General features: G+C 45.4%; 1 protein-coding gene across 1 annotated transcript in view; it reads left to right on the top strand.

Moving 5' to 3' along the window:
* Window positions 1-16,280, top strand: part of LOC127584657 (pleckstrin homology domain-containing family G member 3-like) — a 171,502-nt gene that overhangs the window by 105,716 nt on the left and 49,506 nt on the right. Inside the window, exon 4 of the mRNA XM_052041548.1 lies at window positions 656-1,083. Coding sequence (XP_051897508.1) covers window positions 656-1,083 — 428 coding nt within the window. The remainder of the gene's footprint in view (window positions 1-655; window positions 1,084-16,280) is intronic.

Genomic DNA, 16,280 nt, shown 5'->3' with positions numbered 1-16,280 from the left:
TTAGTCTGGGATGGAAGATGATCTCTTCAGTCAAAAGAATCAAAGCACTGTGGAGTGAAGTCCCACTTTGGAGATTTCAGCACATAATCAAGGCTGACACTCCCGGGAGTGTCAGCAGAGTGATGGACTGTCTAGCTACTGACAAGTTCCACACTGCACCTCTCGATTGGATAGAAAAAAAGCCATGTCACTACTAGCAGAAGAACAAGAATGATTTCCATAGTGTCCTGGAAGATATTTATCCCTTGACCAATGCCACTGAAATAGACGATACAGTCATTCTCATGTTTCTGAGTGTGGGATCTTGTTGAGCCCAAATTAGCTGGGACGCTTCCTATGTTGCAACAGTAACTATCCTTCAAAAATACTTTGGACACTGAGGTTGTACAAGGCATGAAATAAACACATTCCTTTTTAGATGATGCTATAAATGAAGGTTTAGCACCGCCCATTGTGCTAATGGGTGGGGATGATTTGACTGGGGTATAGCAGAAGAGACTGGCCTGTTCCTGGGCACTCTGAGCACACATGGATTTATTAATGAAATTAGTTTGTGACCGTTTGCCTATTAAGCCAGGTCTCTGGATAAATAGTAAGTGTTCCCGTAAGCTTGAAGGGAATGATGAATTCTTCTTTTTCTTCTCCGCTCCCTCAGAATCTCCCAGGACTTCTTCCACCTCTTCACTGAGCAGCCATGACAGGATGTCTACAGTCACCGTCTCCACCAGCTCCACATCGGTCAACACCGACTGCTCGGACAACGAACGCCCCGTGAGCGCCAGCTCCTTGGGCTCCTTGCAGGATTGCCGTGGCCCCTCGGAGACCACGAGCCGACCGGGTGATGATGTCCAGGTGGAGTCGGCTCTGCCCCTGCGAGCACGCAAGGCCGAGCAGGAATGCAACAACAACAACAACCTGGTGGACCGGACAAACTTGAACGTCAGCTTCCGCCAACTCCCTTTGTCTCCCATAGCAACCAGGGCCATGGCCCCCAATCCCAAACTGTCGTATGTGGACAGGGTCGTCATGGAAATTATCGAGACCGAGCGAATGTATGTGCAGGATCTGAGGAGCATCATTGAGGTGGGTGTCTGACCTTTCACCTTTTCCACTGGTGGCACAAAGCCCTCAGAGCGGAATGCAAATGAGGCAGGATGTAAATAAAAGGCGACAGCAAACCAGCGACGCTTTAAGAAATGTGGATAATGTTGACGTTAAAAGGCTAGAAATTCAGACAGCATCATGGAGCAAGAAATGGTGATTGTTTCCAGTCAATGACTTATCACAACTTTCTTTGTGTTCTGTTGAAAGGTCATTGACCTGAAACTTTAACTCTGTTCCCGTCTCCACAGATGGTGCCTGATCTGCAGAGTATTTCCAGTTTTTCAGAATCAGATTTATTATCACTGACTTGTATGATGTGAAATTTGTTGTTGTATGATGTGCAATGAGTGTAGAGAGTATTTCCAGCATCCTTATTATTTTACTTTTGTATCAGGTTGGCATTGATACCTTAATTGAAGAAGAGATATTTTCAGGTCTTCTGCGAAGATGTCAAGGGTGGGACCAATTGGATTGTTCTTTCAATGAGACAGGACAGACATCCTGGACAAATGTGCTTTAATCTGGATGCACTGCTGGATAATGGAAGGATCTCTTTGAATTGAACAATATGATTTCTTAATCAGGCTTTCTGTGATTAGTGGAGTGTGAAATATCCCTTCAGCTGGGACAGGAGTTTCTTTGGTTGGCTCCTGTTAAGTGCTTTATCTTGTGCTCTCTGGGATATGTGGCCCCTCACACTGGGGCTACGTGTGATCTCTTGGCGGTGGGTTCTTCTGCTCTGGACCGGATTCTAATCACACACAACCTTCAAGTGCTGCTATCCAGCGCTACCTAAGACTGAGGTTGTTTGTCCTATGTCCTAAATACTTTTCAGCTGAGATCACCACCTATTTTGGCAAACTTCCAGGTAGCAACTAGGGTAATCAATGGGCTTGGTACCAGACTGGGGAGTGACAATACCACATAAGCACTCCAGTCTGGACATTTCCCTGTTATTGCTCAGCGCCCTGTTACAGGCTGGAAGGTATCAGATGAGCAGAAAACAATTCTTGTTCCCCTTGCCCAATGCAGGAATGTTCTGCTCCAGTGATTGGTGCCCACAACAAAGCTGTAATCCACCAACTGTCTAGCCTATCGGTACTGATTCATGTCAGAAAGCAATCCCACTCAAACAACTCCAGGACCTTGATCTCATTCAAAAGACAATCTGTTATTCTTCTGTTGAAGTGTACACGTGACACGTTGAAGACTAGTTAATGTAGAATGGTTAATTCATTCAAAATTTAAATGCAGCATTGGCAGGAGACTGGAGCGCAGATTTGACTGCTGAAAGGTCAATTAAGACCTTGCAGACATTGTGAGAGCTAAATTTGATTGTCCCAAAAATGTGTGAGGGTTGTGATGAAGGGTTTAGCTTGTGCCCCTTGATTATAAGGCTGGCAGATGCCAAGTTTGTGCTGCCTGCTAATTGGAATGACCCAGTCAGTGCTAAGTGCACTGCTTATTCCAATAAGCATCAACCTATATTGTGATAGGCTAGCTCCAGTTAAAGCTGACCCATATTGATTCTTGTAAGCTTGCATCTCCACAGGGGAAGTGCATTGTGACTGCAGCAGGGCTTGCATTTATACAGGGCATGAACCCAAGCTGGGAAACTGCTCCAGAAGTGGAGAGAGTGGGCACCAAACCCTGGTGGAGAAGGTGCTTAGCAGATATGTCCTGGGGCCCGGAATCCCAGGCACTTGCTCCAAAGGCGGTGACAGCAGTGATGTTCAATGGTAGGAATTGGGTTTCAACGACCTTGACACAGTAGCAAGAAGTTTAATAACTCCACATGAATGCTTAGGGTCGGTGAATGCATCCTCAAATGTCGTCTCTCACCAGATGGCAAAAAGGGATCATGATGAACCTTCTCTGCATAGTGCTGGTAGATGTTTACTGAGCATGTGCTTGTGCCCTGAATAATGGCGACTTGTGAAGGAATGTGTGAGTATTTAGTGGTCTAAGGGAACTTGCAGTACCCAAAAATTATTCCTTTTTTGCCACCTGTATGTGGTTCTTTCTGCTCCTGGAGTTTTTTTTAGTGTATTTGGCATTAGGTAGTGTGTGACATTGTATTGCAATGGAGAGGGGAGAACAGGCATAATTGGACTACACTACTTAGAAAAGTAATCAAAGTAAAACAGACACACTCCCTAACTGTGTGAAGTCATCTTGCATGACACAACCTCAAATATTGCTCATTAGTTACCGCCTCAGTGAGAGTGCAGTAACCACCTGTGCTTCACACCCATAAGCAGCAGAGCTTTCAGTTCACAATCACAGACAACCCAAGGTCTAACAATGCCATTGCGTGCAGTGCAGGATTCCAGGAGCCCACCATAAGAAGTACTGAATTCCTCCTGAGGGCAAACTGTCCACCGTAAACTGTGTACACAGGAACGTTAAGGAACCTGCACAATCTCAGTGGATTAAATCCTTTACCATTCATTCCCAATAGTGTAGATTCCCAATAGTTTGGGGGGGGGGAGAAAAAACCTCAGGCTGTCTGTTATCTGTGTACGCATTCCCAATGCACCAAACCCATTCCTGTTTTTCCCAAATCTAAAAAGAGAAATTAAGTGTACCGCAAGGAGCTTTGCCCAGTTCCGCGCGCACACCTTTCTATTGAACCTTAGTTCAACTCCACATTGCTGGTTCTTGGGCCAAGAATTTTGTCTATCTTTCTATGATCTTCAAATGCTGCGGTATTAATGTTTCTCTGGGACCAAATGACGCCTGAAAATGTAAACAAAGGTGTGATCTAAGTGCAGGATATTTCCGTGTCTTCAGGACATCTTGGACCCCTCTAGAGCCTATGAAGTTGTTTAAAAATGCAGTCACACTGAAAAGTAGGCAATGCAGCAATTTGTGCATGGCAAATTCCAACACTTGGTTTGGTCCCCATCTGTTTGGGATGCTGTTTAAGAATGTCGGCCAGGTCATCAGGGACATGCCACTGTTCTCCTCTCAAATAGTGCAGTCATAAGGCAGACGAGGTCTTGGTTTAACATTTGCAGCACAGAGGCACAGCTGGTGGAGCTGCTGCCTCTCAGCGCCAGAGACCCGGGCTCGAACCTGACCCTGGGTGCTGTCTGGTATGGAATTTGTCTCTGACTTCGTGGGTTTCCTCTAGTTGTTCTGGTTTCCTCCCATATCTCACAGACATGTAGTTTGGTGGGTTAATTGGCCACTATAAATTGCCCCTAGTGTGTAGGTAGAGTGGTAGAATCTGTGGGGAATTGATGAGAGTGTGGGGAGAATAAAAAAAAATGGGATTAATGTAGGATTGGTGTAAATTGGTTGACAGTTGGCACAAACTCATTGGGCCAAAGGGTCTGTTTCTCTGCTACGTCTCTCTATGATTCTATGACTCAGTCAAAAGGTTGGCAGCTCTAACAGTGCAGCACATCCTCCCCGGAGTGGGAATTGAAGCCCCAAGTTTTGAGTTGGAAGAGCCAGTGCTCCAATGCTAACACGTAAAGAATGGTCTCGGCTTGCTTCCTGGCCGGCTTTGAACCAGGGTGTGGCCAGCCAGCCTGAAACTTTATTGTATCTGTAGCAGATGCTCAAAAACCCAGAATCTGTTTTTCTTCCCTGCTTTTCTTTTCCCACGTGTTAAGTGGGATCAGTTCCTCCCTCTGTCACAGCAACACCACTAATCTGATCTTTGCAATCAAGGCCAACAGAAGAGGGTCCTTTAACTTTGCATTAGATTCTTCCAACGTGGTGTGAGTGCTCAGTTACGCTGGCATTTATTGCACTGTGTCAGGCAAATTAATTTGCTTCTGGGCGATAGTCCTGCAAAGATTTGATTGGAGACTGCCCTTTGAACCTTGTTTAAACAAAGGCTTCATTCTACTGAGTGTGATACAGCACTGAGAAGGGAAAGAGAAGATTTAATAGAATTACAAAATATGAGGGACCTCAGTTCTTTATAGTGATTACAGGAGCTTGGATTGTTTTCCTGGACACATGCTACATTAAGGGAAGATTTAATGGCAGTGTTATTGAAGGGTTTTGATCTGGTAGTTTCTACTTCCTGGTGATCCATGGTTGGAGATGGCAGGTTTAAGATGGTTGGTAAAAACAAGAAGAATGGGGAGGAGTTTTTTTTAAATGGGGAGTTATGGTCTGGGACGTACTGTCTGAAAAGATGGTGGAAGACAATTCATTAGCAGCATACAAAACGGAAAAGGATAAATACAACTTCAAACGGTTGCAGGCAGTGAATAAAGAGCAAGGAAAATGGAACTGATTGGATAACTAAATCAAAAATAGAAAATGCTGGAAATACTCAGCAGGTCAGGCAGCATCTGGAGAAAGAGAAACCGTTAATGCTTCAGGTTGAAGACCCTTTACCAGAACTGAAATGTTAACTTCATTTCTCTTCTCTCAGATGCTGCCCGACCTGCTGAGTGTTTCCAGCATTTTCGAGTTTTGTTTTTGACCTTCAGTATCTGCCTTATTTGGATTTTCATTTAATTGGGATAGTTCGGAGCTCGATGGGCTGTGTGGCTTCCTGTCTGAGCTACTACATTCTGGGAAACCTTTGTTTTCTGTTGCATGACTATCTGTCTGCATCAAATTTAATCTTTACCCTCGCCAAAACCCACAGACTAGCCTGAAAAACCAGCAGGGGATTGTCTGACAGATTCATGCTTGTGATAGCCTTGAAGTTTTTGAGCTGTTATGTTATAATATCATATTCATGGTGGTGCAGACATGTTGTAACCCAGAATTCATATACCACCCATACAGTAGAAATCCTGGCAATAAATGGAAATGGTAAAACCCTTGTGTCTTCTGCAAAACTTGAACATTAAAGTCAACCTCTCCTGATCAAACTGATTTGTGAAGTAATTTTAAATTTGTTATGGTGACAGTCCTTCCACCACTATCCCCCCCCACCCCCAATGCATGCACTCGTCACTTCCTCCCTGATCATAGCTTCCAGTTAACATCACCCTTGCTCCAATTACCCTTGTTACCATGAAAACCATGCTGGAAATACTTGAGAGGTTAGGGAGCACCAGTGGAGAAACAGAGTTAATGTTTGTTTCTCTTTCCACAGATGCCTCCTGACCTGCTAATTATTTCCAGAATATTTCGGCAGTTTTTTAAACTTTTTTCTGTTTCCTGCCTGCCCCACTCTCTGGTTCGTCCTCGTCTACCACGCCCCCCCACCCTTCTGTTTCATAGTCCCAGCATTAAATCCACAGCAGTATCTCCATCACCCCTGCACCTGAAGTAGACGAGATCAGAACTCAAGTTGTCTTCATGTGGCACAGTATCATTGATCACAGACTCGATGTGTGCTGTGTCTTCCAGGGTGCAGTGAAGTGGCAGGAGGTACACAAGTTAATGGTGAGGTCCATAGTACTCTGCAAGCAATGAAACCACTATTTCACAGGCAGCACCATGAACCATAGAGAGGTTTTATTGTGTATTAATTAACGCTTTGGGAGTTCTGTGCCAAATTTGTACCCATACAAGGGACACACCACTGACAAATGGTGAAAAGCTTTATTCAGACTCTTTATTGCAAAGGCTAGGTATGAGGAGTCAGTCTATGGAGCAGTGTAGGTAAGATCTCCGCTTGGAGCTAAGTGGTTTTTGATAATTAGTAAGGAGCAATTGCTCACTGACTTGGTATTGGGTCATATTTGTTGTTGACAGAAGTTTGTCAGCTCTGAAGGTTTAACAATCCTATAGAGAATGCTGTCAAATAATTGAGAGGTGTGTTTGTAAAGTGATTTGCAAGGTGTGCCACAGTCAGTGAAGTAATTTTGAAGCATAATTGCTGTTGTAATGTAAAACATAGCAGGTAATTTATGCACCGGAACCTCCACAGACTTTTGTGAAACTGTCTTTTCATCTGTTTTCAGGTGTTTATTCTTAGAAGCCAGAGTAGATGATTTGACCCCTTATTCAGAGCAGCCAGATGTTTGCCATTCAGTAAGATCACAGTTGATCTCTTACCTCAGCACCACTTTCCAGCACTTGCCCCATATCTCTCGATTCCTTTAATATGTTTGGGGGATAAATGTTGAGTCGGACACCAGGGAGAGACCTCTGCATTTCTTCAAAGTAGTCATTTCGCTCCTGTCCCCACTGCCCCCCCCCCAACTCCGCGAGAGGCAGATGGGAGCTCGAGTTGACACTTCATCTGAAATCCAACGCTCCCTCAGTAAATACGAGTATGCCAGTCTGGGTCCTGTGTGCTTGTCTCTGAAGTCAAACTGTTGAGCGACTGATTGAGAGGGCGAGAGTCTCTGCCACCTGGGTCACAACTGACTTGAGTGAGATACCAGCAGTCTATCAGGAATCAAAGATGGTTGGTCATAGAGTTGTACAACCTTTTGGCCCACTGTTTCTATGCTGACCATTATACCTATCTATACTAATCCCACTTGCCTGCATTAACTTCATGTCCCTCTATACCCTGCTCATTCAAGTACCTGTCCAGATTTCTCTTAAATGTCATTACTGTTCCCGCCTTCATCACCTCCTCCGGCAGCTCATTCCAGATACCAACTACTCTCTGTGTGGTAAAATTTACCCCTCAGATCTCCTTTAAACCTCCTCTCTCTCACCTTAGACCTATGCCCTTTAGTTATAGACACACCTACCATGGGAAACAGACTCTGGCTATCTACCCTATCTATATGAGATATATATTATGAATTTTATACGCCTCTATCATGTCACTTCTCAGCTTCCTTCACTCCAGGGAAAACAGACACAGCCTATCCAATCGCTCCTCGTAACTCTAGCCCTCCTAAATAAGCAATGTCCTTGTGAATCTTTTCTGCGCCCTCTCCAGCTCATCTGGGAGGTGGAAAAACAAGGCAACAAATTCTTCTTTCACCCACTGACTTCAATCCTTGTTCCATTTTGGCAGCCCCAGGCATTCTCAAGGACATGAGCACAATGAGATTGATTTAAGGTGGGGGAGCTGTTGGCACCTCCAGAACCCTGCATATTGGGGGGAGGGGGTGGGGGGGGGGGTTTGCGGAGAGAGCTGCCTGTGGTTACAGAGAATTCTGAGGTGTCAGACTCCTTCGGACATCAGGGTTTAAACATGACTCAGCAGGCTGGTGCTCAGAGAGAGAGAGAAAACCAATTGCAAAACCAGATACCTAGCAACGCCTTCAAGCAGCAGGGCAATTATTTTTAGAAATAAAATGCATTTCTTCCCCATCAGAAGCTTCCAAAGGCAATTTTGCACAATCTTTAGTTTTCTGCAGACTATTCAAGTAACAAAAAACTTTCTTTTGCCCCCACACCCAACCTTAATTTGAAGCTGAAATATAGATGTCCAAAGTGCATGGGGAGCGCATGGGCGAGGCAGGGTTGACTTCCCCAGTCTGCTGTTAGTCGGACAGGAGTGGATTTGAACTGTGGCCAGACATCTTCCTGCACCTGTTCACGTCAGCGATGCAACCAGCCCCATTTCAAAAGAGGTCGGCCTTTTGGTGTTTCAGTCTATATACCAAGCGTATGTTGTAAGTGGGATCCTGATGGGCACTTTCGGAAAGAGTCTCCCTGAGGTCAAGCAGAGCTCTCTGTGAGTGGTCCTACAGATCGTGGAGCCAAAACGGTCTGGCAGAGTAGAGTGCATCGTTGGCCCTTGTGAGCTCTCTCTCAGATTCTGTAGTATGGCCAGTTACTTGATGTAAAATGAGAAAGGTACTTTAATTATATGTGGATTTACATTGTGTAAAGCAGCATTTCTTGTGGTTTTGTCTACAGAGACAGCCTCTCCCCAGAAGTAAACAGTAAGTCCCTGACAAACTCTATGCTATATGGAGTTGTAAAAGATGTTCAGTGAGCAATTGGTCACATGCTACAGTTCTTAAGGGGGTACACACTTAATAATACAGACACACGTCACAAAAAGTGCAAGTGTTAATGATCGAGGATATCACTAGCTGAATTCCCCACACGCTATGAATGTAATCTCCTGCCACAGTTTATTGGTGGAAATTATGTATGACCAGTTTATTGGAGTTCATTGAAGGAGTAACATGTGCCATGGATAAAGGCAAACCAGTCAATATACTTGGATTTCCAGAAGGCATTTGATAAGGTGCTGCATCTAAGGTATTGCAGAAAATGAAAACTTGTGGTAAAGTGGGTAACTTATTGGCATGGGTAAAAGATTGGCTGGAAATGGAGAGCAGGCATAAATAGGTATTTTCCTGATTGAAAAGATGTAACAGGTAGTGTGTCAGAGAAATCATTGCTGGGGCACAACCTTTTACAATTGGGTGAAGGCACTGGAGGTATGGTTGCTGAATTTGCTGATGACACAAAAATAGGTAGGAAAGCAAGGTCAAAAGAAGGTTACAAAGAGATGTAAACAGGATAAAGAGAGTGGACAAAGATCTGGCAAATGGAGTATAATGTAGGAAAATGTGAAATTGTCCACTTTTTGCAGGAAAAATAAATGCCCTTATTATCTAAGTGGTGAGAGTTCTGAGATGCAGCGGGACCTGGGTCACTGAGTGCATGATTCAGAGAAGGTTTGTATGCAGTTACAGAAAGTAATTAGGAAAGATAACAATATTATCATTTATTGGTAGGAGAATTGAATGCAAAAAAAGAGGTTAGGCTTCAATTATAAAGCATTGGTGAGATCACAGAATTAGATGTGTACAGAATTGGTTTCTATTTAAGGAAGCATGTTAATGAATTGCAAAGAGTTCAGAGGTGATTTACTAGGCTAGTATTTGGAATGGGCACACTGTCTTCTGGGGAAAGGTTGGACAGGCTGCGCTTGTATGCACTGGAGTGTAGAACGATGAGAGGAGATGATTGAAATCTAGGATCTTCAAAAATATGGTGGATGTGGGGGGAGGTCAGAGAATCTAGAGCTTGGGTTCACTGTTTAAAAATATATGGTTGCCCATTTAGGATGGAGAAGAAGAATTTTTTTTCCCCTGAAGGTTGTGAGCCTTTGGACTTCCTCAAAGGGCAGTCTTCGAATATTTTTTAAGGCAGAATTAGATGGACATTTGATGAGCAAGGGTGGAAGGTAACTGAGGATAGGCTGGAATGCCGAGCTGAGGGGACAGTCAGATCAGTCACGGCCTCATTGAAGGGTGGTGCAAGCTTGCCCCTGAAGACTGTGTGGTGGTTAATCCTGCCAGTGCTGTTACGGACAGATACACTTGCCACAGTTACACTGGTGAGGACTAGGTCAAGTTAGTTCACCCCTCTTGTCAGTTCATTCACTACCTGCAGCAGACCAGGTCTGGCAGATCTGTCCTTCAAGACTCTGTATTGCCACTGAACCACTCTCGACCTATTTAGTTATCGTGGCATTTGTGGGATCTTGCTGTGCACGGGTGGCTGCCACATTATTGTTCCAGAATGCATTCTGTGCCCCTGCAACTTTCAGTGCTTCTTCCAGGTGTCGGTCAACATGGAGGAGCGCTGATTCATCATCAGCTGAGGGAGGACCGTCGGTGGTAACCAGGAGGAGGCTACCTCGCCTGTATTTCACTTGATACCATGAGATATCATGCGGTCTGGAGCCAGTGTTGAGAACTCCTAGGGCTACTCTCTCCTGCCTGTATTCCACTGTGCCTCACATCTGGTGGGACAGGCTGTACCCAGGGCATATTGTGGTTCCACAAGTGCACCTCTGCTGGGCTGTAGCTTGACTGCCGTCCCAGTGTGGTCACCAGCACCAGATGTCTGTCAGGAGGACTTTGTGAGATCAACTGGGCTGTGGGTGATTGCAGCCTAGGTCAATGCTGATGGCCTGTCTCATTTTATCCTCTTTCTGGATAAACTGAATGGTTTGCTCAGCCGTTCAGAGGGTAGTTAAGAGTTACCAATAACCGAGTTAGTTTTGTGGCCATTGTCATTGTTCACCTTTATTTAAATTCGAGATTAACTGAACTTGCATTCTACAGCCTCTGTGGGATCTGAATTTGCCGCTCTAATTTGTTAGTGCAGGTCTCTAACTTGAACACTACATTGCTGCTGTATCCTTTAGGCAATGGCTCTCTTTAGAGCTCAGAATTAGATTTCTTATCACTGACTTAAATGACGTGAAATGTGTTGTTCTGCGGCAGCAGTACAGTGCAAAGACGTAAAGTTACTAATAAATTACAAATATAAATAGTGCAAAAAAAAGGAATAACGAGGTAGTGTTCATGGACTGTTTAGAAATCTGATGGTGGAAGGGAAGCAGCTGTTTCTGAATTGTTGAGTGTGGGTCTTCAGGCTCCTGTACCACCTCCCCAATGGTAGTAATGAGAAGAGGTCATGTCCTGGATGGTGAGGTCCTCGATGGTGGGGAGGGTTGTGCCTATGAGGGAGCTGGCTGAGTCTAAATTCCTCTGCAGCCTCTTGCAGTCCTGTGCATTGGACCCTCCATACTAGGTGGTGAAGCAACCAGTCAGAATACTCTCCACCGTAAATATAGAGAAATTTGTAAGTCTTTTGTGATGCACCGAATCTCCTCAAACTCCGAATGAAGTAGAGCCAGTGGCGTGCCTTCTTTGTGGTTTGCATCAATATAGGATAAATATGCCCAGGATAAATCCTCCGAGATGTTGACACCCAGGAACTTGAAGCTGCTCACCCTTTCCACTGCCGACCCCTAATAAAGACTGATGTGTGTTCTCTGGACTTTCCCTTTCTGAAGTCCACAATCAATTACTTGGTCTTGTTGATGTTGAGTGCAAGGTTATTGTTGTGACACCACTCAACCAGCCGACCTACCTCACTCTTGTACGCCACCTCATCACCATCTGAGATTCTGCAAAAAACAGTCATGTCATCGGCAAATTTATAGATGGCATTTGAGCTGTGCCTAGCCACACAGTCATGAGTTTAGAGAGAGTAGAGCAGTGGGCTAAGCATGAGCTAAGACATTTAAGGTGTGATTTTAGTGGAAATATTCATGAGGTGTTTTCATTGAGTTAATGGGGTGAAACAGTTGTCACTGGCAGGAGGATTGGCAACTGGATGCAAGGTAATTGTGAAAAAGGCAATGAGGGAATTGCTTCATATTACAGTGAATTACGGTCTGGAATGCATTGCCTGAAAGGGTAATAGAAATGTATTCTACAGGATCTTTCAAATGGGAATCAGATTAATATTTAAAAGACACATTTGATTGGACCAGAGAGTAAGGGGAATGGGAGGTCTTGAACAGCTCTTCCCAAAATCCTAGGCTAGGAACAGGTGACCTTCTCCTCTATTGCAAAGGTGTACAGATTTTTTTGTCGATGAGCTGAGGACTGGAGTTGGAAAGAGAACACCTGAGCAATCGGTCAGAGATGGGAAGCAGAGGCATTAACAGAGCTGTGACTGCCACAGGAACCTGCCTGTCGATCTGGTGCCCTGCATTAGGATTGAGGGATTCACCTGTGGGAAACGTTTTGAGGGTGGAGTGGGTGCGGGGCATTGAGTCATCATACCTCAGCTGTAGGGCGACCATCCAAATGGGCTTCCTGTCCAGTAGTAAGACAGTAATATTTGGGAACCTCTGATTACTTGTGACTCTTCCTTCTGGTGTAAAAAGCACATGCTGGATGTTCTATGCTCTTACACAGTCATCCTCTCTCACTCGCACTGTCTCCCTACCACACTTGTGCATGCACCTGCTCCCACATTGTGCCCACGTTCCCTTGTTTCATGGTGACCGTGTTAATTCCAAACTTGCTCTCTGGCAATGGAAATAGTTTGCTGGTGTTGGCAGCAGCAGTCACGTGAGGCTGCTGGCTGCTCTAACGAGGGAGGTAACTGGCAGGGGAGGCAGGCAGGCCTATGCATTCCACCCGAAGGAGCAGGCATCAAGAGCTGAAGGAATGAAAAGCTGGAGATACGTTTCATGATTGTTTTCCAGACATTCTGTCAGTACGGATTTGGGGTGATTTTTAGTCAGAAGGGCTCTTGTATTTTTCATGTTTCCTCCTGGCATTGCAAGAGGCCATTTGGGCCTTCAAGTCTATGCTGACTCTTGAAGCAATCCCATCAATTTAATCCAGGTTGACGTTTCAGATCAATTATTGAGGGCGTGCTCCACTGTGAATGGCATGGCATTGTCTTCCGATGGGAATGTTTAACCAAGGCACCATCTTCCCTCTTGGGTGGCATTGAAAGATCCCGCAGTATAATTAGAATAAAACCAAGGAACATTCTGCTTTTTGTGTTTTCCTCAAGTAATATCAGTAAAATGAATTACTTAGTTATTGTGGCATTACTGTTTGTGGGACTTTGCTGTGCACAGATTGCTGCTGAAGTTCTGATGTTATGACAGAAACTGTTTCAGGAAGTAATTCATTGACTGAAACCAACTGTGGCTACAGCTTGCAGGGTGGGATTTGAACTTCAGCCTCCAGATCATTACTGTCAGCCTCTGGGTTATTCATCTGGTAACTTGATCTGTGTACCACCACCACATGCTTCAGATAGTAGCTTCCTTTAGAGCTGCTTTCATCTTCTCTGTGTTAATTGATGTTGTGCCTAGGTGCAATGGATTTTTCTTAATATATCAGGTTACCGTGGAAATGTTTTCCCAAGGGGATCGCATTGAAGTGTTCCTTAAGAGAGTTCAACTGAAAATATTTCTTTTTGAAAGTTAATCAGAGCATTCAACATGAAACGGTTCCATAATGTCTGTTGTGTGCTACAAAAAGGAATGGAGCCTGACTAAAAAGGTCAGAGCATATACACAGTGACCTTTGTAATGTTTGGCTCTTAGAATGCTTCACAGCCAAATGCAATGTAGGACCTGCACTCAGCAAGGAGGTCCCACTACCAGTAATCTGATAAATGATTAGGTAATTGGGTGTCAGGATGTAGGCTGAGGAAGTATTGAGCATGATGTCTGGTTGAACTCCCAACTCTTCCTTAAAATAAGTGGCATCGGATATTTGAGCAGGTTGTCACCTCCTACCAAAAGTTGACAAGTGCAGCGGCCAACAGCCAGCCTACATTTTGTGCTCCGCTCTCCAGAGCAGTGATGGGAGTGAACGAGTAAGGTGGTGAATGAGGTTCCAGGTAAGCTGACTGCTTCACTGAGATGACGTTGAGCAGGGCTGATTCAGGCAAGTATTCCACCAGACATGCATTGGAAATGTTGCACTTGTGAATGGGTCTCTAGTTGGAGACCCCAATAGCGTAGGTGGTATAGCAGCTCAGTGTGGGTGATGTTGTTGCAAGTCTGGGGTAGGTGGTTGGATTGCGTTACCATCACTGAATCCCCCACTATCAATATCCTGGGGGTTACCATTGACCAGAAACGGAACTGGAGTAGCCATCTATACAATGTGGTTACCAGAGCAGGTCAAAGGCTAGGAATCCTGTGGCAAGTAACTCGCCTCCTAACTCCCTGAAGCCTGTCCGTCATCTACGAGACTCAAGGCAGGAGTGTGATGGGATACTCTCCACTTGCCTGGATGAGTGCAGCTTCAACAACACTCAAGAAGCTCAACACCATGCAAAACACAGCAGCCTGCCTGATAGGCACCCCATCCACAACCGTTCACCCATTCCTCCACCGACTCCCAGCAGCAGCAGTTTGCACCATCTATAGGATGCACTGCAGCAACTCGCCAAGACTCCTCAGACAGCACCTTCCAAACCCACAATCTCTCCCCGCTAGAAGGACAAGGGCAGCAAAGCATGGGAACACTACCATGTAGAATTTACCCTCAGAGCCATACACCATCATGACTTGGAAATCTATTGCTGTTCCTTCACCATCACTGGGTGAAAATCCTGTAACTCCCTCCCCAACAGCTTGGTGAGTAAACCCACACCTCCAGCACCTGTAGTGGTTCAAGAAGGCAGCTCACCGTCACCTTCTTGAGGGCAATTGGGGATGGGCTCAGCCTGCAAAGTCCATATCCCTTGAATGAAATATATATATAAAAATTTTTTTTGCAGGTGGAATGAATATTGTTTCCCACTTATTAGCCCATGCAAGAATATTGTCTTAGTCTTGCTGTATGCAGGTCTGGGCTGCTTTGTTTGCTGAGGAGTGAAAAAAAATTGTGCAAACATCCCCACCTTCTTCCCACGGCACGCCCTGGTGTCTTGGCCAAAATGTATAATTTGGTCAGTATAACTAACTGGCTGTTATGACTATTCTCTTTGTGTGGGATCTTTCTGTGCACAATTGGCTGCAGCGTTTCTTACAATGGTGGCAACGTTTCCAAAGTACAGTATTGGTTGTGCAATGCATTGGGGCAACTGAGGCTGTGCGAGGCACTATATGGGAATTCTTTCACCAATCTGACAAAGAGGGATGTCCGACGTAGGGGAATTGGCCAGGGCAGCCCCAGTCCACCAGCTGACTGCCTCTGCATGTAATAATGCAGTGCCTGGGGTTTTGGGCTGTGAGCTGACCTTAACAAGTCATCGGGTACAAACTGTGCGTGGTCCCATATCCTGTTTCATTCCAGTCTCTTGCCGTGCAGGGTGTGTGTTCAATGTTCAAGCAGGTAGGTGCCAGTAGTTTCCAGATAATGATGCAAACTGAGACAATGTTGTCTTTCATACAGGTTGTTTACACAGCTTAAACGTGGCCCTCGCTCTGCCCGCCCTGTCCTGTGGCACTTTGTACTTAAGAACACAGCAGCCTCTGGTCTGTTGTTGGAGTGTGGGCCTTTAGCCTCTTCCTCCTCCTCCTCCAGTCCTCGCCCTTCCACCTCGCCCCGTGCTATCCACATGCACCTTCACCACTTCTGTTTGTACCTCCTATCCACTGCCCTGTCACCTCCCCCACCTGTGTTGATCCTTGACCACTTCCTCAGTCTCCACCAACAACCCCCCCCCCCCACCTCCCCAACCCAACATTCCCAAAAGATTCCCTATCGAACCCTGACCACCCTTGGGCTTTGTATCCCAGCTCCTCCTTACAAGGTAAAACAATAACAGAACGCTCAGAGGCCAGCTTGTTGCCTACTAAGCCACAACGGTCATGCTTTGTAGTTGTGCCTCAATATTTTGCTTAATAACGCACCTTAGGAATATCATTACCTTGCCCTCCCTCCCACCTCCCAGTCAGCCACCACCCCCTTGTCCATTAGCTATTTCAGCAAGCCCCCTCCCTCATCAGGTGCTCCTCATCCCAGTCCCTAATACCCTTTCCCTCTACCCTTCATCCTATTTTCCCCACCCCTCTTACTGACCCCTTCCCCTCTCTT

Source organism: Pristis pectinata, chromosome 1, assembly GCF_009764475.1.
Source record: "Pristis pectinata isolate sPriPec2 chromosome 1, sPriPec2.1.pri, whole genome shotgun sequence".
NCBI lineage: Eukaryota > Metazoa > Chordata > Chondrichthyes > Rhinopristiformes > Pristidae > Pristis > Pristis pectinata.
The sequence above is the reverse complement of the archived record's forward strand: the minus strand, read 5'-3'. Positions and strand labels throughout refer to the sequence as shown.